Source organism: Meriones unguiculatus, chromosome 2 (genome assembly GCF_030254825.1).
Source record: "Meriones unguiculatus strain TT.TT164.6M chromosome 2, Bangor_MerUng_6.1, whole genome shotgun sequence".
Lineage (NCBI taxonomy): Eukaryota > Metazoa > Chordata > Mammalia > Rodentia > Muridae > Meriones > Meriones unguiculatus.
Window position 1 is genome coordinate 134,994,668 of NC_083350.1, and position 26,608 is coordinate 135,021,275.

Sequence of the window (26,608 nt, forward strand, 5' to 3'; positions counted from 1 at the left end):
TCAGTCTGCCAATCCTAAATTTCTCTCTCTTTCTCTTTAGCATTCAATGGCTCATAACATGAAATTTCTTTCTGTTGGAGAAATACAGCATTCATATATAGTGGTTAATAATCTAAATTCATTACTAAAATTAATTTTGTATATATGCTATATGCAAATGGCATTTTACATTTTTCTATATCTTAGAAGAAAAGTGGTTTGTATATGTGTTTGTATGTTTGAGAGAGTGCATACACTCACACACACAGAGACAACTGATATAATGTTTTTTAATATAGTATATTTACACACTATAATGTTTTTCAATTTGCGAACATATTACATTGGCTTAGATTATCCAACATGAACTTTGTTTCAAAGAAGAAATTTCAAAACATTTTTTTTTGTAACTAAGTTATTACGCCAGAATTTTTTTTAATTTTTAAAATTTATTGTCTCATCAGCTACAGGGCAATCACAACCATAGCTTCCCTTTCCTCCACTCCTCTACCTTGCCCTACTTCTGCGCTCCCTAAGATCTATCTCATTCCAGAAAAGAGCAGGCCTTCCAGGGTGATCAACCAAGTTTGGCACAAGATACAATAAAACCAGGCATAAACCCTCACATCAAGGCCCAGCAGGACATGAAGGCAAGTGTCCATAAAACAGACAAAAGAGCCAGAAACACTCTCATGAGTGCCTCCAAAACACCAAGAAAACAACCATAACATTTGCAAGAGACCCAGGGAAGACCCATATAGGCTCTGAGATTACTGCTCAGTCTCTGTAGCCCCCTTAGTTGATTCAGTGGGCATTGCTCTCCTGGTATTTTTGACCCTTTGTCTCCCACAATTCCTAGTCCCTATCACAGGGTTCTCCTAGCTCCAAGACGAGGAACCTGATGGAGACCTGCAACCGGGAACTCTATTTCTTTCTTTGCCTAATGTTCATTTGGCTGTGGGTCTCTGCATCTACTCCCATCAGGGGCTGGAGGCAAGCTCTTTGATGACAACTGCATGAGGCACTGATGTTAGGGTACAGAACATCATTTGGGATAAGTTCATTTGTTGTTGTTGGCTTTCTGTTGTTGTTTAGTTTTTGTTTTTCCAGACATATTTGGTTCTACTCTAGGTCCTTGAGCTGCTTCCCCTCTCTGGATCCTGACCATCCAGGCGATGAAGAGCATGGTCTCCCTCTAGTGGCATGAGTATAAAATCGACTTGTGGCCACTGCCACAAGTTCTATGCCACCATTGCCTCCACACATCCTGCAAGCAGGAGAGATTGCAGGTTTTGTGGGTGGGTTGGTGTCCAGGTCCGACCACTGGAAGCCTTGTCTGGTTTCGGAAAACAGACAGTTCAGGCTCAATTTCCAAGTATCTCTTCCCAAACCCACTCCCTCCATCCTTCTCCCTACAAATGATTCCTTGTATTCCCATCCCCACCCATCCCCACCCACCCCCACCCATCCCCACCTATCCCCACCCATCCGCAGTCCATCTGAAAATTCTGTTCTATTTCCCCTTCCCAGTGAGTTCCATGCATCCCCCATCTGAGCCATTCTTGCACTTAGCTTGCTTTCGTCTGTAGCATGACAGATAATTTCCACTTATAAGTGAGTACACACCATGTTTGTCGTTCTTGGTTTTGGATTACCTCACTCAGGATGATATTTTTCTCTAGTTCCTTCTATTTCCCTTAAGTTTTCACGCTGTCATGCTTTAATAGTTGAGTAATACTCCATTGTGTAAATTTACCACATTTTCTTTCTCTTTCTTCAGTTGAGAAACACCTAGGTTGTTTCCAGTTTCTGGCTATTGTGAATAAAACCATAATAAACATAGCTGAGCAAGTGTTCTTGTGATAGAATGAAGCATCCTATCACAATGAAGTATAGCTGCGTCATGAGGAAGATTGACTCCCAATTTTCTGAAGAACAGCCATCCTGATTTTCACAGTGACTGTACAAGTTTGTACTCCCACCAGCAAGGGAGGAGTGCTTCCCTTGATCTATACCCTCAACAGCATGAGCTTTCACTTGTGCTTTTGATCTTAGCTTTTTTGACAGGTGTAAGATGGAATCTCAATGTAGTTTTGATTTTCATTTCCCTGAAAGCTAAGAAGGTTGAACATTTCTTTAAGTGTTTCTCAGCCATTTGCGATTTCCCTACTGAGAATTTTCTGTTCAGATCTGTATCTCATTTTTAAATTGGATTGTTTGGTATATAGATTTTTGAGTTCTTTATATATTTTGGATGTTCACCCTCTGTCAGATGTGGAATTGGTTAAAAAAAAAAACTTTTCCCATTCTCTAGGCTGCCATTTTGTCCTATTGGTGATGACCTGTGCCTTACAGAAGCTTTTCAGTTTCATAATATCCCATTTATTAATGATCGATCTTAGTGCCTTCACTATGAGTGTTCTTTTTGGGTAGTTGCCTACAATACGAAAGCAATCAAAGCTGTTCACCACTTTCTCTTCTATCAGGTATAGTGTATCTGGTTTTATGTTGAGCAATTTTATACACTTGGACTTGAGTTTTTTGCAATGCAATAAATATGAATCTATGTGCATTTTTTTTCTGTGTGCAGACATCCAGTTAGACAAGGACCATTTGCTGAAGATGCTTTCTTTTCTCATTATGTATTTCTGGATTCTTCATAAACAATCAGGTGTCCATAGGTGTGTGGATTTATGTCTTTGGCTTCAGTTCAACTCTGTTGACCAGTGTGTCAGTTTTTATGTCAATCTCATGTAGTTTTTATTACTATAGCTTTGTAGTACAGTTTGAAACCAGGGATAGTGGTATCCTCAGAAGTAATAAAACTGTTCAGGATTGTTTTAGTTATCTTGTGTTTTTTATTGTTTTTCCAAATGAATTTGAGTATTGTTATTTCAGTGTCTGTAAAGAATTTTGTGTTGGAAATTTTAAACTGATTGCATTGAATCTCAGGTTGCTTTTGTGAGAATGGCCATTTTCACTATTTTATTATATTGATCCATTATCAGAGTAGATCTTTTCATCTTCTGATATCTTCTTTAGTATTTTATTTTTCTTTAGAGTCTTGAAATTTTTTTGTCATACAATTCTTTCACTTGCTTGGTTAGAATAACTGCAAAATATTTAGTGTTATTTGTTGCTATTGTGAAGGGTGATGCTTCTCTGAATTTTTTTTTCCTCAATCCCTTTTGTTATTTGTTATATAGGAGGGAAACTGATTTTTTTTTTGAAACTGATTTTTTTTAAGTCAATCTTGTATCCAACCACTTCACTGTAGATGTTACCTGGTAGAATTTTTGTGGTTATTTATGTATAGTCTTAGATTTTATAATGATATTTGACTCCTCTTTAAATTTGTATCTCTTTGATCGTTTTCAGTTATCTTATTGCTCTAGCTAGAACTTTGAGCATTATATTGAATAGATATGCAGACAGCCTTGTCTAATTCCTGATTTTATTGGAATTACTTTCCGTTTCTTTTCATTTATTTTGATGTTATCTCTAGATTTCCTGTAAATTAGTGTTATTATGTTTACGTATGTTCTTTGTATCCTGAATCTTTCCAAAACTTTTATCATGAAGGGGTGTTGGATTTTGTCAAGTTCTTGACACCAAATAAGATGATCATCTGGTCTTTTTCTCTCAGTCTTTTTTTTTTTTTTAATTATGAATTACTTTGACAGATTTTCATATGATGATCTATCTCTGCATCTCTGGGATGAAGCCCACTTAAATGTGGTGGATGACATTTTTGATGTGTTTTTGGATTCCATTTGCCAATATTTTGTTGATTATTTTTGCATCTATGTTCATAAGGAAAATTGGTCTGTCATGTTTGTGATGTGTCAATAAGGAGATAAATATCTATTGAATATTGTGGATTTTTTATTTTTTTAGTTTGTTTATTTTTTAATTTATTCTTTACATCTCAATCATATTTTGATTTTTAACATAATAATTAAAATAACAGAGAATAATTAGAATCTTTAAAATGGGCCAAAGGTAAAGACAAGAAGACCACATAAGAAAAAAATCACGTTATATTCTATGTAGACCTATATTTTTTTCATCATTAAAAATAGAAACCAATGTGAGATGTTTTTCGGCTAATTATTGTTGTGTATCTCAGATAGAAACATGCACTAGGTGAATTCCTCTTCTGTGAAATGTGATTTCTCTACCAGTGTCTGACCACATAATTCCACTTCTAAATGGTGATGTGTAAGAGCGATTGTATGTAACAATTGAGAATTAGCCAAAATATCATCACCTGTTACTGCAGTGGAAATGATATGGTAGCCAAAAGATAACTATCTTTTGTTGTGCCTCATTCATGGAAAATTCACAGGGCTTAAGAGTGTAAGAAATTTCTGTTAAAAATGAAACAAGCAGAGCAACAAAGTTTTTCCTGGGGAATCCTGGGAACCTGAAAGGAAGGAAGAATTTGCTTTTCCTTGGCACTCTTTTCTAGTTATCATTGCTCTTTGCTTCCATTTACTGGCATACGTATACACTACTTTTAACATTTGAACCATTTTGAATATAATAATATATTTGAATATGGACTAAAGTAACTTCTTATATTTAATAAATCAATAAAATTTAGTTACTAAGAAAATAACATGTTTGCTATTGGCAGAGTTTTGTTTTGTTTTGTTTTCAAAACAGGTTTTCTCTGTACAGCCTTGGCTCTCCTGGACTCACTTTGTAGACCAGGCTGTTCTTGAACTCACAGAGAAACCAATGTGAGTTTCTTGCCTTGCTGAGTGCTGAGGTTACAGACATGCACCACTGTACCCAGATTAGAGGCAATTTTTTTCTTTCTTTTTTAATTATTTTTAAAAATTTTTATATTAATTACAGTTTATTCACTTTGTATCCCAGCTGTAGCTCTTTCCCTCATTCCCTCCCAATCCCACCCTCCTTCCCTCATCTCCCATACCTCTCTCCAAGTCCACTGATAGGGGAGGTTAGAGGCAGATTTTTATATCTTGAAAAAACGTAGAATTTGAAGAAAGTAATTTATATATGACAACTTGATTTGTATATTTATGTAAACTCTGACAAGTGTTAATCTCCAGTCCAGAGACTAACTTTTGAAAGATGAAAATGCAAGGGTAGAAACAGCTAAAGACAGTTCTAGTCTGTTTAAAGAATAATGGTGTTATTAAGGGTTCCAAATTGTGAGAATATTTCTAATTGATATAAAATAGTTAGGGAAGCTGAGAATACATGAGACTGTCATAAAGGTAAAATAAATTAAGTGTCCCACAAAATAATGTTTTTCTTTAATGCAACCATATAGAGTACTGTGTGTGAGTTAAAAATTTTGTATTATGTTATTTCGAACCGAATCAAAACATTATATTTTTCAGAGGCTGACAGCATCCAGTTGAAATGCCAGAGTTGGCTCTAAGCCTCCATCTCAGCACAACAGGTTCTGTCCACCCAGCTTCGCAGCTGCTGTGTTCCTGTGGCCTTGAAGGCAGGGGTACTGTCTGGCTACTTCATCTTGCCTTATAATATAGTCCTGATACAAAGCTTGTGCTTTCAACTTGTTTTTCTTAAGTCATTTTCTTCATATTTGCTTTTAACTTTAAAATAGGCAATTAGATTGAGATGTTTGAAGGTCTGTTAAACAGTTCGATATGAAAACGGTATGTTCCTAGGATAAGAATGGTAATTCAAATATATTTCTTTGAAAGGCACATTCAGTTCATCATCACAATTCTATGTTAACTTGGATGTAGTCTGCTCTGTTCTTACTAGAGAAGGCTACAGTATATATTTGTTATAATGTACGAGTAACTTGTGTTATTCTCTGAAAATTCTGAATCAATCCTCAGGTGGAATTCTGGGTTAATAAAGATTATGGGTGGAAATACATTGTAAATATCCAGAAGTGTCTTATATTGACCAACATTAACATGCATTTAATTTGTAATTAGTACTATTTTGTATTCACAGTAAAATATTTAAGTATTTCTAGATAATAATTATGCTTTTATAAACATCAAAAATCTCAAATTTTTCAATAATTTTTAAATTATTAGCGTGATGCCCTTGTCAAATAAACTGGATTTTGACAATATTTTCTACTTATATGGGGCCATCATATTTTTAAAAAATAATAAAGCAACCATGTGTTCTAAGTAAATGCATAATGGCAATCCGTTTTGCTAAGAAGGACACAGTAGTAGCAGTCATATATTCAAGACCCCCATTTTGTAAATAACTTGCCTGCTCTGTGCTGCAGTGGATGCTGTAGGCTTAGCAAGCCACTAAGCTTTTGTTTATTATAGATCTATTCTGTCATTTTGATGGAATAGATTCAAGAACGGCAATCTTCCTTCCTCTCTCTGCTTCAATGGCTACATGACCTCCCTTGGCTAAGACTATATCAAAATGTGCATGTCATTAACTTTCAGCAGCCCATGAGCTGAGTGGGAAACCTATTAACTTATCGATGGAATTAGAGAATTATATATCTCCATGAATAAAACTTGAGCTGTGTGAATAGATTACTGTGTAGTATTTCTTCAACATATAGAAGCAACTCCTGGTAAACATAATTTAAATGCATGGAAAAATACTGGTAAACTGACCTTAAAACCGTGTTTTCATTACATTTTATATTCCCCGTAATTCTATCACTGACTGAAATTCAACAAATAGGTACTACAATAAGAATTGCCTGCTTCTCAGAGAAGCATTGTGGGACCAATTAACTACGTACTGTGAGAAAGAAAGAAACACCACAGATAGATTTTAAAAAACATTGTAGACATGACTCTATGGTCAAGGTCAAAAATTAGATTGTTAAGGCTCTCTGAAATCTCATGGGCATTGTCTTCACTCTACATTCTTATCGCCATTCTGTCCTGCTGAACTGTTGCTGTCACACACGACTTAGAACATATTAGGGCATTCTTTAGTTCCAGGCTCTCAACGCATCCATGCTCCCTTCCACATCAACCCAAACAGCTTGTGAACGTGGTGAAGTTAATCACATCACAAACCCCACTGTTACTATCTGTAAATTTCTGTACCAATTAGTTTTCTCATGTCTGTGACAAAATACCAAAAAAGAAACATCTTAAAGGGTGGTTGAAGGAATTACAGCCCAACATGGTCAGGTAGTTATGGGGCAAGTAACTCCAATGTGGTAGGGAAGGTAGGCAGCTTTCTGGTGTCTCAGCAGATAAGGAAATGGAAACTTTTGCCAGAAGTCAGGTCATGGTATCATCTTGATTCCTGCTATCGGCATTTTCATCATCCCTCTAGCTCTAGCTGGCCTCCACTCCCAAATATCACAAAACAGCTCTACCAGCTGGGAAACACACATTCAACCTCATGAGACTGTAGAAAACATTCCATTCAAGTCGTGACAAGCAGTTTCTATTGCTGTCACAAACTATACACACGGTTCGAGAAAACTTATTTTAGAAACTTAAAGAAAGCCTGGAGGTGGAGCCACATGTCTTTAATCCCAGCATTTGGGAGGCAGAGGTGGGTAGATCTCTGAGTTCAAGGCCATCCTGGTCTACAGAGCGATGTCCAGGACAGCCAAAGATATACAGAGAAGCACTGTCTAGATGAAACAAAGCAAGAAGAAGAAGAAGAAGAAGAAGAAGAAGAAGAAGAAGAAGAAGAAGAAGAAGAAGAAGAAGAAGAAGAAGAAGAAGGAAAAGCTTAAAGAAAAAATGTTTATATTGACTTGTGGTTTGAAACAGTTAATGTATAAAAAACTTCAGTGCTCATTGTTTTTGTGGTTGAGGAGATACAGAACAAAACCATCATAGTGAGAATCACATAGTAACACAAAGCAGTTCAACTTACAGTGGCCAAGAAGAAGTAACAAAAAGAAAGAAACAGAGCAAGGGACCAGGGGCAAGGCATGGCCGAGGTTTTTTACTTTCTCCTGTCAGTCTCCACTGTCTAATAGCCTATTTAATTATGAGTGAGTCCACTGATGAAGTCATTGTCTTCATATTCTGTCCCCTTTAAATAGCTTGCTGTAGACCATACCTTTAACATGTAACTCTTTTGGAGGAAGACCACACAAAACAGGCTCTAACCTGGTAAAATAGTCCATGAATATTATTTATATCAATTATATATTATTTATATTATATATTAATTATATATACCCCATTAATCGCTTAGAAAGAGATCCCTGAACCTGGACATACTCTTTCATTCTAGTATCTTAGCATTTTCATATATTTTTAAAGTCCTTGCAAGTTTATTTACATCATGAAAAAAATAACACAGGGCACACAATATAAAAAGAAGTGTGTAATTAATAAATGTGTGAATCAATAAATATCTACATCATGTGAGTCATTAATGCACTTGGTTCCTATTTTTAATGACTATTTATTATATCCATACTTTCCATACTTTATATGAAGAATAGGAATAAGCCCATTATGTTTAAAAACTTAAGATTAAGTGCATCTTTAAATTTTCTTTTCTTTAATTTAGCAAAATATTAGTTTGTTTCAGTGTATTATACTTGCTAATTTAACTGAGTTAATTGATGCCCATATGAATGATAAAGTGTTTCTGGGTGTCTGATCTTGTCCTCAGAGGAGATTAATATTTGATCAGTAGAATAAGGGGGAAAGATATGTTCTCTGAGTCCTGACCCGTATCCTGCAGTATTATTTCTAATACATAAATATATTTTTAGCTCTTTGTTCATCTCACCCTGATAGGGGAGCAGCCTTACCAGGCCACAGAGGAAAACAATGCAGCCACTCCTGATGAGATCTGATAGACTAGGATCAGAAGGAAGGAGAGGAAGACCTCCCCTATCAGTGGACTTGGCGAGGGGCATGCGTGGAGAAGGGGGAGGGAAGGTAAGATTAGGAGGGGAGAAGGGAGGGGTTTATGGAGGATACAAAGTGAATAAAGTGTAATTAATATAAATAAATAAATAAATAAATAAATATTTTAAATGGTTAAAAAATGAAAAAAACTTATATTATAACTACAAAATTCCACTTTTCGCTTTCTTCCTCACAATCTTTTCCATGGTCCTTTGTTCCCTCTCAAATTCATGCTCCTTTTTCTCCTTTAATTGCTACTGTTACATAAATATATAAACACATACATACATATATAAATAAAACCTGCTGAGTCTGTTAATGCCACTTGTAAGTATATGAATTCAGGGCTGTCTACTTGATATAAGATAATTTAAAGATGAGTAGAATAAATAGGCAAAATCAGCTGCTTCAGTTAGGTGGTCCATCTTTTGAGTCCTGGGCATCAGGATTCTTGAATCTTAGCCTTTAGATTCAGACTGAATGATACTATCAACTTTCCTAGTTATCTAGCTCACATGTGGTAGAAGGCAGACTTCTCAGCTTCAATAAGCATATTAATAATTTTTTTATAGTACAATACACACAGAGAGACAGAGTGAGAAATAGGGAAGGAGGAAGAAGCGAGAGAAGAGAGGCGATAGAGATAAAGATAGCACCATATACATACTAACTAATGAAGTTACAAAACCCAATATTCTTTATGTTAAATGTGCCCTATATACATAGTTGTCTCTTTTCTATGACAATCTACTTTACAAAAAAGATTGTTTCTTAAGCTCATAGTTCTGAAGGTTGAAATCTATGATAAAAATGCAGAGTGTGGTCATTTTAATTTTCCATTTCCTTGAACTAATTCTTTAAGATCCACTTCTCATTAGTACAGAAGAGCACACAGAGTGCCATGTAAACAAAGATCAGGTTAGACATGGACCAGCTAAATTGGCCAGGAACTTCTTAAGTTTTCTAGAACATGGTGTAAACATCAATTATTTTTCAACAATAAAAAAATCTTATGTGTTACATAAGTAGAGTAGATAGGGACACTCCTAAGAATCCACTTTGCTTATGTTGTGCATAAAACTATGACATTTATGATTGCTGGATTTAACTATAACCACATTGGAATAAAATAAAATGACATATATTTAAGGTTCTTCTACATCATGAAATGTGAATGAAATATGTTTTCACTTGCTCACTATTTTCATATAAGAAGAAGTGGTGAGTGCTGGGTTGGTATAGGGGAAGTTATATCATTGGTCTTACATGTCAAAGCCCCTGGGTTCAATCCTAACATTGAAAAAAGTAAACCAGGACCAGCAATATGGTTCCACGGGTGGAGACAAATGCTCCAAAGCCTGATGCTTGAGTTTTATCTCTGGAGACCACAGTGCAGAATCAATTCCAACATGCCATCCTCTGACCTACACACACACACACACACACACACATACAGACACACACACATGCATTCACGTGCACACACAGAAAATAATACACTCACAGAGACACACACCCAGAGAAATAATAATACATACACATGCTCACACACAGGCATGCACACTAATACACACAGATAATAATAAACACACAAATAAAAAAATTGATAGCTGATAGAAAAAAATGTGATAAAAAAGAAAATCTAGACAGAATTTTCTTTATAGTTTGAAAAATAATATCTACTATGACAAAATACCTTTTAAAATGCCCAGTTTTGCTAGTCAAGTTTTTTTTTCAATTCCTTTCAGTAGAGTCGCCTAGTTGAAGATTTGTGAAACCATAACTTTAATTCTTTATTAAGTTAGTGAAAACTGAAAAACACTTTTAAAGCTGGGGTCCTAATCTCTGATCCATTTTGTTTGTCCTATATATGATACTGTTTTCTGTGCTCTCCTCTTGTGCACACTTTCAAAGTACCTAAGGGGGCATTTGAGCCCAATCAAAGCCTGTCAGATGGTCAGGTGTGTTTTTATACTCACAGAATCGAAAGAGGTCACATAATACTAAGCCTATGGATGTCAATATGAAAATCACAGACTACAATTGTCACCCGTACTTATTGAGAGGAACTTTCTCATGCTATAGCCTCAGAATTACCAGTTCACTACATGGGAAAATGAACTGAAATCTCCCAATAAGGCATGGCCAATCTTCTGTCGGTGAGGCTAACAGTATGGTACCAACAGTGGGAAGAAAATCACAATGTCTATGATTACATTTTATTAAAAAAATAAACTATCTTTTTAGATATATGATAGATATATGAGGAACAGTGAAGCCATGTTTGCCTATGCAAACCAAGCACATCATTTACTCCCTTACCCATCATCACCCTTACACCTTACTCACAGTTTACAGGTCTCTGGAGATAGAGGGAACTTCGCCTTGCTGTCCACTAACTTCTGGCCCACTTTCTTTGTGGCAAGGCATAACACAGTGGTTGTGAACCCAGTTCAGAGGATTTCCTGTCTGTTGCCTAATTTATTAAAACCAGCTCTCTCATGGGACAGGCAGCTTCAAAGGATTCTTGCAAATAAACCACAGAATGAAGATTTTATGACTACCAGAGTCACATAAAAATGGCAAAGATGACAGTTTTTTTTTCCTTTTTGCTCTTGAGAATAAGCTTGTAGCCAACAATGTTACAAAGTAGGAACCATGACAATTTAATCCTGTTTGACAAGCATTCAGCCCTCAGAATTATCAAGAAGACTATTATGCAGCTTTAAATATTCAGTGATTAACAGTGCAGCGCTCCTTAAATGTGTTACTGCACCTTTGTGTTTTGTGAATCACCGTTTTTTTCAACCGCAACAGGCATTGAAACCCTGCATTAAATCTGATCCCGAGTCCTCCAAACCCATGGACAGATAGATGGAATATGAATGTTAAAGAAACAAGCGAGGGTTCTCTAACCCATAGAGTTAAAGAGTTCATTTTGAATATTAGTGTTAAAATAGCAAATGCTAATACGTCTTTAAACTTATTATCTTTTCTTTGTTATGAAGGGAGGGTTTGGCTGTTGAAGGTGAGGTCTCCCTGTTGTTCTCGTGTTTGCCCTACCTCTGCTCCCCGAGCACTTGGGTGGAGCAGATTGTTTAGCTTCTATTCCCCATTCACAGCTATATGTGTCATTACAGTACACTGAATGTACACCTAAATAAGGAGAAATCTGAATGGGAGATCCTTGCCTTGACTATTCTCTAAAGAAATTATACGTTTATAAGGTTCACTATAAGTACAGACAGACATGCTGTTCACCTCGACAGTGATTGGTTTTAGAAGGTTATTGAGCACTTGGCATTTGGCTCATATTATTATTAATGTTCTTAATTTTAATGCATTTAAATTTCCAAAATCAACCAGTGAAACTAATGCTTTCCGTTAAATATATCTTTATTACTACACCGAATTATAAGTTATTATGAATGGTGTTATCTGTTGTGCAGTTGGTAACTGAATTGAAATACTGTAAGTTTTAATAGAATTAAAAATATTAACAATTTGACATTGATGCAAATTAGAAATATTTCGATATATTAGGATGAATTAAATAGACCTTAGATGCTTTTTTAAAAAATATATTTTCAGCCTGAGTACTGGGCAGGTTGAGATTGCATAAGTAAATTGTGGTTGACTCCAGACACACCATTTATAATAGGAGAATTTACAAAACTTATAGCAGATTGGGCTAGAATATTTGTTTATAAACTATAAAATATAAAAAAGTTTAAAACTCAGGGTCAGCCGCTTTGGACCCAAAGAAGAGCGTGTCTGATTGCATGCGGGTTGATGCCCCAGATCCCGCCTCTGAGAAAAAGGTATCGGACGGGTCTGATGCTCTTTGGGTGGATGACACCTAAATGAACATCAGTACAAAGTCCCAATTTATTTCTAATATCAGAGATCAGACCTCTACTCTTGCCTGATGCGTCTAAAACAAAAAGGGGGAACTGTACAGAGCTGCGGAATGCTGTGCCTTAAAGATGGAGCTGGTTTCCGCCTTCCACCTTCCCAATGGTGAGTGCTCTCTGTCACGAACAATTCCACATTTGGCTAAGGCTGAGGATCTGGCTTGCTTCCATGTATGTGGACCTATCTGCATTGCCTATGTGGCACGCCGGGGTTGGCTACCCAGAGGCTATTTAAGCTGTGGGCTGGCTTTCCCCAGGGTCAGATGATTGTTCAAGGTTCCTGAATAAACTGCATTGAAATAAATAAATAAATAAATAAAATAAAATACTAACATAATAAAAAAAAGTTTAAAACAATACCAAGACGGTTTTAATTAAAATGTTTTGATCTTAAAGCAATCAGGTATTTCTACTAATGTCTAATGAATATCAGCCGAGCTAAAAGAAAATACCTAACATGGGCATTGGAATGTATTATTAAAATTTAATACTTTTTAAAAAAGAGAACTTTCAGTGCTATTAAGCTAGAACAAAAAACTTAGAAATGAAGGTCAAAAGTATAAGAAAACAAGTAGACCTTTGTAGGAAAATAAAGAGAAAAAAAATACAGATTTTGCAAATACGATGCCTTATTTCCATAGCTAAGTAGACTGTTCTTCACACTGATAAACTGGGCTACAGTGAGAGAGGTTCTGTCATGTCCTAGTCCTATATCAACTCTGTCTGCCTGTGTTAGTGGGTCGGCAAAGTGGAAGTCAAAACCTCCATTGAGAACAATTACATCTGTAAAGCACCCATAGACATCATTCCAATCAAAGCATTTTCAATCATTTCTTCTATTTTGATATTAAAACATAACTACTCCCTTCTTTTTCCTCCCTCCAAGCTAGCCTGATATCCCTCCATACTGTCTTTCAAGTCCACTGCCTCTTTCTTTGCTAACTGTTGCTACATACATAGGTGTGTAAGCTGCTCAATCTGTATACTATTACATGTATGCATTTTAGGACTGATTATTGGTTTGATAACCAAAATCATTAACCTCCTCTGTTGAGAATCTGGGCCATCAAATCTTGGGCAACACCCTCTAGAAGTCGCCTCTGGGAAGGAGAAGAGGAAAGCAAATGGCTAGGATTGATGTCAGCAGCACACAGCTCATAGGAGAATGGATCCTGGGAGGCTAAGCGCAGGTTTGATCTTTTCCTATTTCAAAGCATGACAAAGTGCTTTCAAAATAGAACTCAAGTTCTCATAATTGTTCCCTAACATTGAGGCCCACAAGAGAAATTCTTTGGAAACTATCCTTAGAACATAATTTGATTTCTTTGATGACTGGGTAGGTTTCACATCCTTTCTGTTCTTAAGGAATAAGAGCAGGTCAGGAAGATGACTCACTGGGTAAAGGGGCTTGCTGCTAAACCTGATGACCTCAGTCTGGAGCCTGGGGTCAGGTGGTAGAAGTAAGGAATGATTTCCTGTAAGTTGTTCTCAAACCCATACAGTAATGCATGGGTACACACGGACATGAACACAGACATACCATACACAGACCTACATACTAAACAAGCAAACAAATAAATTTAAAAATGTCTAAAAGTTAAGGAAAAGAAAAAAAAATTACTGGTAGAATTTACAGTGAAATTCATCAACTCTGTTAATATTTTTTCAGACCTTTGGCTTCCTGAGCCTTCTCTTCTCTTGTGAGCATTCATTATTCACAACTTGCCATCTCTTCTTTGCATGGGCTCCCACAAAACTATGGCTAGTAATTTCCACAGAAAGAGATGGTGGATTTATAGTAATGAAGGACTCATTTAATAAGTTGATTTTCAGAGTTATTTTAACTCATGTAATAAGTTAAACAAAAATATGTATAAATTAGAGGAAAATGTTACTTAAAGTTGTTTTCTTTTTTTAATTAATTTTTTATTTTTTAAATTAGTTACAGTTTATTTACTTTGTATCCCAGCTGTAGCCCCCTCCTTCATTCTCTCCCAATCCCATCCTCCCTCCCTCATCTCCTCCCTGCCCCTCTCCAAGTCCACTGATAGGGGAGGACCTCCTCCCCTTGCATCTGACCCTACCTTATCAGGTCTCTTCAGGGCTGGCTGCAAAGTCCTCCTCTGCGGCCTAGCAAGGCTGCTCCTCCTTGGGGGGTGTCAGGAGAGGTCAACGAGCCAGCCATAGAGTTCATGCCAGAGACAGTCCCTTAATTTTTTTTTCTAATTCAATGTAGATTAGTATAAAATCACAGACTGATCCAGAATCCTTCTAGACATGTTTATTCTGAAAATAACTCCACTCTGAGGCATGCATTACCAGCTCTTTTAACTTCTTTAGTAAATTTCACAGATAAGTTTCTAAACAACAACAAAAAGCTAAATATATATGCTGAAAAACAATTTCTCAAAATTAGGACATATCATGGTGCCATATTTTATGAGAAACTCTAATGAAATAGATTTTCATACTAAAAAGAAATGATAGATCTTTCTTAAAGTTTATTTTCATACAAGCCAAAAAATCCTAGCATAGTTAAATAATTTAAAATCGTTACATCTCTTTTTCTGACAGAAATAATTGCTGCTAATTGTGATAATGTTACCATAAAGAATCCTGGTTAATGGCTTGTGTCTCTTTGAGGATGTTGAACATTCATGAAGAAAAATGAATTTTCTATATGAGATTCCATTTCCTAATTTCAAACACAATAACCCAGTAGCTATGACACAAAAATTAATATGTTTTGGATGTGTTTCATCTCAAAGTGTTCCTATGCGCTACAGAAATGTAGAAATCACTTCAGGAAGGTTGCTTCTCCTGTGCTTTGATTTTTTTTTCTTTCTTTCTTTTCTTAGAGTGAAGCTTTGGTGCTCATATCACTAACTGGTCAGAGAGATGTGTGGGCAGGAGGGCATTCAGGAGAAGTTTATCTTTGTGATCGCTCACCTCACTCACTCACAGCAAAGTTTAAGATCTCTTTCTTCTCTGTCTAATTGGACACCAAAAGACAAAATTAATGAAAATGTCATCTTTGGCTCCTTTTACACGTGTCTTTTAAAAACAGTCTTAAACTGGATCTGAGAAATACCTCACCCCTGTACCTACTCTATCTGAAAGTGCATTGGTTTTCTTTCTGTCATACTGTACCTACCTGACTTCAGGTACCAATGCTCACCCTCATGTTCAGGTTCCTAAGTATCAGTGTTTTCCATCACCTCACACACACTAAGGGGTCTGAAGAGCACACACACTAAGTTCATGGGGATGCAGAAATCTCCAGGGAGTTTTAATCAGCTGTATTGTTCATGCATGATAGTACTAGGATAAGAAACTTTTGGATCTGGAAACCCAGGGAGCTTTCCTGCCCCTGCTAATAGAGTGAAAAGCAGTCATCCTTTAAAAGCGCCATGTCATTTATGAGGTATGTAAAATGTGCCTTTTACATGTGGCTGGTGTTTCTTCCTGCCAACTTTCTCAGTATGAGCCCCTGTTCCTTATTCCTTATTTGCACACGTCCTAGGAAAAGCATGGTGAATTCTATTACAGGCTTACTGAAGATACTTTGCTATGCACACAGAACACTCTTCCAGGTTTTGAGAGTTTAGCAAAGCTGGTAAGATCTGGAAACCGTATTTTAATCTGGATAACAGGATTTCTACCCTCTGAAGCTGTTAATGCACACAATAATGCCAGTGTGTAGAACAGATTGTGTGGTCAACGGGAGCAGAAGGAAGACAAGAACCAACTTGATCAGGAGGACAGAGATAGGGTACTAAGTTGGCCCTGATATCAGGGAAGTTGAGAGCATGCAGCAGAAAGCAACTGCACTGAGAAACTTGGCTTGAGCGGTTCCGACTTTTCAAAACACCTGCAGAGTCTAGAATGGTGTGAGTCTTAAATGTGTCCCAAAGACCAAGTGCTAAAAGTCTCATCACCTGACTGTCACGTCACTAGGATATAGCGCCACCTTCAGGATGTGGGGCTAAATGGACAGAAGTTACTACTGTCTAAGGACTCACATGGTAAAAAGAGAGAATTGATTCAACTCCCACATCTTGTCCTCTGACCTGACCAGGCATACATGGTGTGCCCAGTCAGAGACACCCACATCCCTCTCCCCTCATACACAGTACGTACGTAAACACAAAAGTTTTAAAACTGAAATAATACGTCTTTTTAAGCTTATTTTCACACAAAGTCAAAGAACTTAAAAATTCTATCATTATTGAACGACATTATACAACTGTATCTTTTTCCTGTCGCAAATAATTGTGTAGTAGGGGTTTGGCACCAAAGTGAATATTAGAATTCTGCTGCCTCCTTCTTTCTTTGAAACCCAGGTTCTATGAAGTAAGAGACTATGCTATTCTATGCTATTTTGTGTACTCTCAACAGTGAGGTTAAATTAATGAATCAAAAATAACCATAGACTGAGACCTCCAAGATGATGTGTCACCATAAGCCTCTCTACTTTTTTAGTTGATATATCCAGGCATTTTATCATAGTAACAGAAAGATGACTGACAGAGGAGACAGCCTCTGCTAATAAGAGTAGCAATATTCTTTACCAGACTTGAAAAGTTTTGGATATGGAGCCTCTCCGCTTATACCTCAGGGAGCCCGTGGAAGAAGGGGAGGAAGAAATGTAGCAGCCAGGGGATCAAGGACGCCAGGAGAACATGGCCCACGTACTTGTATCTTACTATGCCATGTTCTGGGAAAATTCCTGGGTGTCCTGCTCTTTTCTTAAGGGAAGGGGAGGAGGAGCGGATCTGGAGGAGGCAGCAGGTAGCAGGAAGGGATGGAAGAAGTGGAGGAGGGGAAAACTGCAGTCAGGATATACTAAAAACAAAAAATTAAAAATAAATTTTAAAAACAAATTTTAAAAAGAAAGAAAATTCCGCTGCTAGGGGAGGTCCTCCTCCCTTTCCATCTGACCCTAGCTTATCAAGTCTCTTCAGGACTGGCTGCCATGTTCTCCTCTGTGGCCTAGCAAGACTGTTCCCCCCTCAGTGGGGCGGAGGGGGGGATTAAAGGAGCCAGCAGTTGAGTTCATGTCAGAAATAGTTCTTGTTCCCCTTACTAGGGAAATCCACTTGGTTATTGAGCTGCCATGGGCTACATTCCAGCAGGGGTTCTAGGTTATCTCCATACACGGTCCTTGGTTGGAGAAAGAGTCTCATAGAGGACCCTTGGCAGTGGACTTGGAAAGGGGCAGGGAGGAGATGAGAGAGGGAAGGTGGGACTGGGAAGGAATGAGGGAAAGGGCTACGGCTGGGATACAAAGTAAGTAACCTGTGATTAATATAAAAAAAATAAAAATTAATAAATAAAAAAGAAAGGAAATTGCAAGGAAAAAAACAACCATGGAATGGATCCCAGAAACCGTGTTAACCTTTGAGAGATTAAAGCTGAAAAAAAGGGGGCTGGAAAGGTGGCTCAGAGGTTAAGAGCAATGGCTGTTCTTCCAGAGGTCCTGATTTCAATTCTTAGCCATCGCCTGGTGGCTCAGGCATATATGCAGCAGAGCACTCATGCACAAAATAAATAACATTTTTAAAAACTGGAAGAAAAATATTAAATAAATCAAACCTTGTTTTATTTTTAAGGTTGTGATATGTGGTAGAATTGCGTGTGAGTATGGAGTTGGAGGATCTAAGGTCAACTGGAAAACAAAATGTCAGGAAAGACAGTAGAACAGCTCTGTCTTTCAAAAAAAATGAACTGGAACAATTCGGAATAAAAGGACAACGATAAAGGAGCAGTGCCCAAATGTTTACAGAGTTGGTTCTGCAAGGGAAGACTAGAGGAAAGGAAACAAAAAGAACAGCCTGTGCCTGCAAATGAGATGCAGTCTGTTCCTAACACAAGCCAGTGAAAGGGAGAGAGAAGGTTGCCAGGCACTCTGGTAGGAGTAGGCAGTGGGTACAGAGGGCGAGAACAAGATTCAGAGGACTAACAAAGTGAGACATTCAGGATCCAGCTCCTGTGTGTTTGGAACTCCGAGGAAGAGATCTCTCGGATGAAGATTAGTGCCTTTTTGTTTATGCAGCAGTAGTGTAGCTTTACCGCACTTTTTCTGAGATGTATAGGACAGGCAGGGATGAAGTCGCCATCGTCTTCCTGGCGTCTGAAGGATCTCATGCCGTTCTGTAGGTTCAGCATTCAGCACAGAGCTACTCACTCCACCGAGACTCCATTCCTCTGCATTTCGTATTCCAAAAGCTTAAGCTTCTCAGTCTGTCACAGCACCATTCTGCTGCTGTTCGGGGCGGTAGTTTGCTTTTTAAAATAATACATTTTACCCCCGATGCTTTAATAGATTTAAAAATATTTTGGAATATTTTCCTGTCTTTAAATCTTTTCCTTTTTAAAGACAGAAGACAATCCCCACCAACTCCCACCCTTGGGAGTCCTTATTTTATTTTATTTTTTTTCCTCACAATTTGTTCCTTATATATCCCAATTGAAGTCCCCTCCCTTACCTACCCCATTCTCACCCTTTCTCTCTCTTCCCCTCATCCTCTTCCCCTAGTCCACTGAAAGGGGGAGTTCTTGGGCAGGTGGCAACAGTGAAGAACTCCCCAACCAACTCTTATAATGAGAAATAATATGCTTCTTTCTGAATCTGTTTATCTACATTTCACTTCCACAATTAGTTTGATGATTTTTCTTGGCAGCTTTTTCAGAAATACAGCTTATCAAAATGTGTGTTCACATCACATTGGATGTCACTCTACCTTGCTCACCATGACCAGAAAAAAGGATGGAATGAGTCTGATTTTTCTACTCTGTGACCAAGTTGTAAGAGCTTGCGAAGGGCAATTCATAGATATGTGTGGAGTTAATGAGTGAACAAATGAGTGGATGGGTTCAGAGAATGACTTCTGCCCTCAAATGAGGCTAATATTGCTGTATAGATCAGTGGCTGTGGTACCTGGGACAAATTGCTTGATTCTGGCCTAGGAGTGAGGGAATCTACTTGTACACTATTTTTTTTTCAAAATCATTGATCTTAAAACTCACAAAACTAATAACCACATACTTCACTTCTCTCAGTATTAGATCAATTTTTTAAATTAATAAAACATAGTACATTGTTTTAAGACAAATGAGGGCCTAACTGTGGCCATTTTTATGAAAAAGAAACGACAACGTAAGCTTAAGAAGTCATCGTTCTTTTATTTAGCAGAATCTAAAATAAAATTTATAATTCTGAGTCCTGACACCTTCAAAACCATAATTTAACTGGTTCTCCACAATATTCTTTTGATTAATCTCATCATCAAAACACTGACAAATTTGATTTAAAACAAAAAAGTCTCTGTTGGTGTGTATGGAAGAAATATTTTTAATTCCCCAGACAACACAAACACTCAGCTGGCCACTAGAGAACATAACTGATTAGTAAGATTGTTGCTGTAGTTGTTAGGATAAGCTAGATGTCAGCATGAAGCGAAGAAAGCTGAAAATTCCACAGATGTCAGCCATGTTGCGCTGCAGAGATTCAATACACGCCAGTACAAAGAGAATGGCAGGCAGGAGCACACAGACTTTTCTAAAATTTAAGGAATGTTTTGCTGTTATAGAAGGGACTCATTCATGGTATTGGCAAGCAAGGGATTCATCCATAGCGTTCACTATCCAGGGACTCTTTCAGAGCACTTAGTCTAGAATACATTCATCTTCTTTTCACTTGTCATTTCTCTAGAACACAAGTATTACTCAAAAGTTGACCATGAACTAATTTGCTACCTGGTGAATATCATTTGCTTATTTCCAATTATTGACTGTCATCCCTCATAGCCCTTGAGACAAAAAAAAATGTTATGTTTCTAATATCCTCCATATTTAATTTAATAGAAGTCTACACAGAGCTCTGTGTAGTTTGCTGTGAAAAAAAATGAACAAACATACCTGGAATATGTCTGTAAAACTTCTCTCACTATCAGTGATGTCAGAATACTCAGCCCTAAAGGGAACATATGTCTCACACATAACCTCTGCCAAGTCCCAGAGATCATTACAAAAGAAGGGTAGTAAAGAATGTAAGTTCTCAGGCTGGTGAATGACTCTAAGAGAATCACAGGTGAGCTACTCATAGAAGTCACAAAAGTCACAGAAGCATAGACACAATACAACCCCTAGCCATAAGAAATCCCTGCATGGACAGGGAAGTTGAGCACATTATTCTTCCCCAGGATCAAGGAGCTGTTGACCACTGTTGGCTGAAGGAAGAATGAGAGATCGTTTTCTCTGAGTGCATCCCCTATTAAGTCATATGTCTAAGAATATTTAGAGAACATAAATTGGTCTTGAAGCATTAAAAGAAGAAATGAAAGAAAGAATGAGAAAAGAAGGTCAGAAAGTTATATGAGTAGAGAAGGGAACTGAGTTGAGAAAGTCGGATGGTAAATGCGATCAAAAGCCCTTTGTATGAAAATCTCAAAGATAAATATAAATATAAAAATAATTTTGAAATATTATTGGCGAAAGTAAAAAATTGAACAACTTCCTCTAACCAGATAAAGGTCCTTACCAGATAAAGGTAACTCATTATACTTCCATCAGATAACAGATCTTATATTTACTTATGTTAAACACAGTGTCATTGAACTTCTATTTTTACACTAAATGTAACATAAATTTATTCTTAACTGAGAGTAGTTAAAACACATTGTAACATTGAATTCCTTGTATTTTTTTTTTTATTTTATGAGATTTAAAAATACATTTTCATTTGGATGGTTTTATTTGCAAATAACATGTGCATTAACTACAATCTTGCACAGCAAAGAATTCTTTCAATCACAATTTTCTACTTTTGCTCATTAAAATACACATTTTCACAGTTTATAGTCAAAACACATCCCATAGAATATTTTTCTCATAAGAAAACATAGCGTACATGTTTCTCAGGTAACCAAGTTAACAATTTTTAGTGTCCATAATCAAAATATAATCAAATAATATATACTAAATACTCATTTCTAAGATTGATAAAGTCGTGATTTAAAGAAAGCAGATGCGAAATGAGGCAGAAACAGGGCTAGCTTCTGTCAAAAGTGGATGAAAACAAAACTGTAAGCAGGAGAAACTTAAAGTCTGTATGTTTAGAATATGATGCAGGGTCACCCGGAATTTTACGGTGACAGTGAGTTAGTAAATGGCGAGTCAGAGTCCTGCTTCTTCCCTCTTGTCTGTTTGTCAGCCTTAGGTACAGTAGCTCTTAACACACAGCTAACACAATATGCAGTCTTGAGTGGGAATGTGTGCCGCTCATCCAATGGATACCACAAAAGAGTCTTTGGCCACGAACTTATGCCAACCACCAAGTTCCTGAATAGACTCACAGATTTATTTTTTTCTCCAAGCTGTTTATAATTTGTAACAAATGAAATACATCTAGAACCTTGGTTACTAGATACTGATTTGAGTTTTATAGCTAAAGTATTTTTACTTCAGTTCTAATCACTAAAATCAAAAGCAAACTAAATATGGCAAATTCAAAGCAACAATTATTTCACCTGATCCAAACACAGTTTTGCTTGCCAATCACACAGAGCAACAGGACTATAATTAGCCAATTACTCATTGGATTCCCAAGTTCATCTTCATAACAAAACACCAAAATCAAAAGACAATGCAGAATTTTCTTTTATGTGAGAAAAAAATCTTATTCTATACCTAATTTTCAGCGTTTACCCCAAAACAAACTTGACCAGAATTCTTTTGAAATTCACACCTAAGAATCCTTGTCTTACCTTGTTTGTAGATAAACATTCACAGCAAATACTTCAAATACCTATGGCTCTCATTGTCATAGTTCAGAACATGACTGTTAATATGTCTTAGTGTGACACTTATGTGAAGAAAGATGCTGTAACAATACGCTTTGGTAATTTTTCTCTCTGTTTTTTGGATATCTTCTATGCATAAAATTCCAACAATTTTATTTTGAAAGAAATTGGCTCAAATCCAACTATTACAGATATAATACTTTAAAATATGCATTTGGACAGTGGATTTCAACCTTCCTAATGCTATAACCCTTTCATATATTTTCTCATGCTGTGGTGACCCCAACCATAAAATTATCTTTGTTGCTATTTCATGTCTGCAATTTTGAATCTATAATGAATCAAAATGTAAATATTTGACATTTCCAATGGTGCTAGGCAGACTATGTGAAAGGGCCATTTTGAACCCTAATCGAGTCACTACCCACAGGTTGAGGACTGCTTCTTTAGAGCATTCCATTAACAACTTTAGGTTCCTTTTCATTTTAAGAGTTTAATGGGAAGCAGCTTGTGACTGAACATGATTCAGAGGAGCAAACTAAAGAAGAACAGACCAAACTGAGAAAAATCTCTTCTTCCATGTCAGTACTGATTGAGTGAGTTCTTCATTTTTTTTTTAAGCTGCGTAATTTGTTGTACTGTAAGTCAAACACATTGTGGTTTTTAAAGGCAAGATGTGAGCATGCATGTAGGATTCAAATCAATATGAAGTTCATACTAGTTCTAAAGACACAGAGGAGGCAACATTTTGAAGAGGAAACAGAAAGAAAAGGGAAAGTTTCCATTTACTTTAATCACAAAGCTCACTGTAAGAAATTGTGCTGTGACCTCAACTACCTGTCAGAAACCACACCAATGGTGTGGCTACAAACACTAGCTCCATACTTAGCATTTCGATGAATTCCTAAGTAGCATTTTCAGTCTACACATTTATCACTTCTTAGTACTTTAAACTGAAGAATTTTGAAAAAAAAAATAAAATGATAGCTAGCTATTAAAATGGCCAAATTATATAAATAAAAACACAGAGGTATTAAAAACTTTCATGTGAAAATGTTCTGTAAGTATAACATTAGAAGAGTAAGGTACTTAGGGATGATTATGACACTTCTTTCTTTACCTTCTAGTAAACAGAGTTTCCAGTGGCGAGAAGCACATCCTAACCCAACAAAATGATTCTAGCTGAACAAGTAGGACCAGACACTCCTGTCAGCAAAACACCCCTGAACGGTGAGCTGCAGAAATATGCTCTACCTGTATTGATTAAGGGCATCTGCTTTACCACCCGGTCAACTGCATCACCTTGTCAAAAGATCTAATGAGAGAGTAAAAAGCTCATTTTCTCAACACGGAAATAACACATGTGTGATATTAAAATGATGAGAAATTATATGAATATAATTCGGGACTTTTTTTCTAAATTTAGAAGACAAAATCATGAGTAGAATATTCTTTTAAACATAATGGTTTCCAGTCTTGAAGCTGTGATAAAATATTTAGAACAATTAATTTACAAAATATAATCTTTCAGAGACTCATTGTACTTTTAAACAAGTTACATTAAAATACCACAAATAATTTTTATTAAATACTGTGTTTTGTTCATCACTGTCAAACTTTGACCTACTTACATTGGAAGAACTGCTGGTTATCTTTTGAAACGTGATGGGTAAATAAAAGGTTATTTTACCAAGATAAAGTGTTTCTATATTTTTCTTCAAGGATCTCAGCTTTGACTCTAACTTTCTTATAAAAACTGAATCGAACTGTTACCTTGGTAAATGAATGTATGCATTTCCAAGCTGAATCAGTCAAAAAAAATATAACCAGAGAAATTATTCTTCATTTTTATGGGACCACAGGAAAAAAAAAGAGAGAAGAAATGCCTGTATGACAAGGGTAAACAGTAACTTCCTCATAATAGTACTGTATTTCTTAAAATACAGGGTTCTAGAAGGAAACATAAACTGCATCTAAGACCAGAGCCAACCTAAAGCTACTTGGTTCTTGAGGCCTTTGCCATTGCTAGTGTTTCGTACTTCCGTATCATCAAACCACAAACTATATCTCAACAATCAATGTCTTTATTACTTTCTGCTGCTTACAGATTTCCCAAGTTGCCTTTACTTAATGTGTAAACATTTAAAGAACTCATTGAATCTTTCAAAAATTTAGGTTTCAAAAACAGTAACAGGAAGCAAAGAAGATAGCCAAACAAAACCAAACCATCACATAGATTATGATGACTGGTGAAAGGAGCAAGAAATGCCTTACCAAGTACCCCAAGCCGATAGTTGACAGTGATGACGATCACATTGCCATAGCTTGCCAAGACACTCCCGTCATAGAGATTTCCAGTACCTTCCATGTAAGAGCCACCATGGATGTATACCATCACTGGTTTGGGACCCCCACTGTCCCGAATATCTGCAAAACAAATGGTTGGCAATTATTCTTATCCTCAACAACATGCATAAGGAAAGGTAGTACATTTTGCAGTTTAAGGATATAAGGTCATGACTTTAATGTCTTTAAATTGGTCTTTTTCTTAAAGTGTTTCTTAAGCAATTCCTACTAAGAGCTACTGAAAAATGAATGAAAGAGGAACAGGCACCCTTTGTTTTTCTGTCTAAAACTTTCTTTTCAAGAGTTGGAGCTGGTGTTCATGAAATATAAAGTAAGGACAATGGTTCATTTCCATAGGGAGTCAAGTAATCAGTCCCTGCCCTATTACTGTGGAGCTTTGTATCAAACACAACATGATTACATTAAGTCATTTATGCTCTCATTTGTGAATATAATTAAACCAGTGTATTATTCACTTCAGAGTTATTTTCTTTGCTTAAGTAGGTCAGATATTTGTTTAGACAGTAAAATTATGTGCATTTGAGCACTTGCTGTTGACACATTTTTGTGAATGTCATTTACATGATCATGATGTTCTTTGAAAAGCCATGGTGTTCACCCATCCAACCCAAACTTAATCTTCAGAAGAAAAAAAAAAGGCAAAATTACATTTGCACTGCCTCCTAGCTGATGGAGTTAATCATTTAGATGTGAGATGGTCAAGTATAGAACAGAGACTCTAACGTTGATGAGGCTGTCTCCCATTCTTAGTCACTGTCCTTTTATTTTGCTAAGCTACACTGACCAGAACTAGGTGATTTTCAACAAGAATGCAAAAATAACGTACAAAATACAGTGATTTAGTCAATTTCAAAAATAAAGTAATTTCCTTTGAAACAGCTCTCCTGTGTTTTGATTCAGTCACAAACACTGAACATATTAAACTATGACTGTAACTAAAACATTACTATTCTGTAGCCCTGTATGTTAACAAGCAAACTATATCAAGTATATTATTTTAACAATGGTTTGAAAGTATCGTTTGACAATATAGTTTAACTTCTTTACTGTAGAATGTTTTTATCAAACCAAACTCTTCTACAAACTTGCAGTCAAGACCCCAACATTCAGTAGAGGCATAAGATACAAATAGAATTGTGATCATTCAGAGATTATTTTGCCCTCTCTTTAAAAATAAATGACCAATTTAAATGCCTCAATTTTTTTTATTATGATAGTCACTTTTGAATGAAAACTAATTTTCAGATAAAAATTACAGTTTCTCTTGTATGTTTAGACTTCTAAGTTGAGAAAATAGTTTATGACTCAGCTTGGAGACTATTTTGTGATAACCAAGTATGGGGGCAAATGTTAATCTATTATGTATTTTTAATTTCTTCATTTTTTTAAAATTTATTTTCAGGTTAGCATAAAATTAATGGGCTTCATTATGGTTCACACATTAGCCATTACACTTGTTCTAAGTTGTCCCTTTAAGAAAGATGAGTTCAAAACGATGCACTCCCTGTATGTATGCATGCTTTCTAGCTTCCCCCCCTTTCCCACCCAGAAGTATGTGCTTCACCAAAATGCCCTGCTTATGAGTGAGAAGAACATTTTGTTCTGTTTTGTTTTGCTTTTAGTATCAATGGGTTTTTATTTACATTTTGAAATTTTATTTATTATTTATTACAATTTATTCACTTTGTATCCAGCTGTTTCCTCCTCCCCT

At 36.4% G+C, this 26,608-nt stretch overlaps 1 protein-coding gene across 15 annotated transcripts in view; it reads right to left on the reverse strand.

Moving 5' to 3' along the window:
- The window catches only part of Nlgn1 (neuroligin 1), a 983,309-nt gene that overhangs the window by 477,369 nt on the left and 479,332 nt on the right, over nucleotides 1-26,608 (reverse strand). For all 15 annotated transcript variants that reach the window (XM_060378145.1, XM_060378139.1, XM_060378141.1 and 12 more), the window contains one exon: nucleotides 24,805-24,957. In XM_060378145.1, coding sequence (XP_060234128.1) covers nucleotides 24,805-24,957 — 153 coding nt within the window. The remainder of the gene's footprint in view (nucleotides 1-24,804; nucleotides 24,958-26,608) is intronic.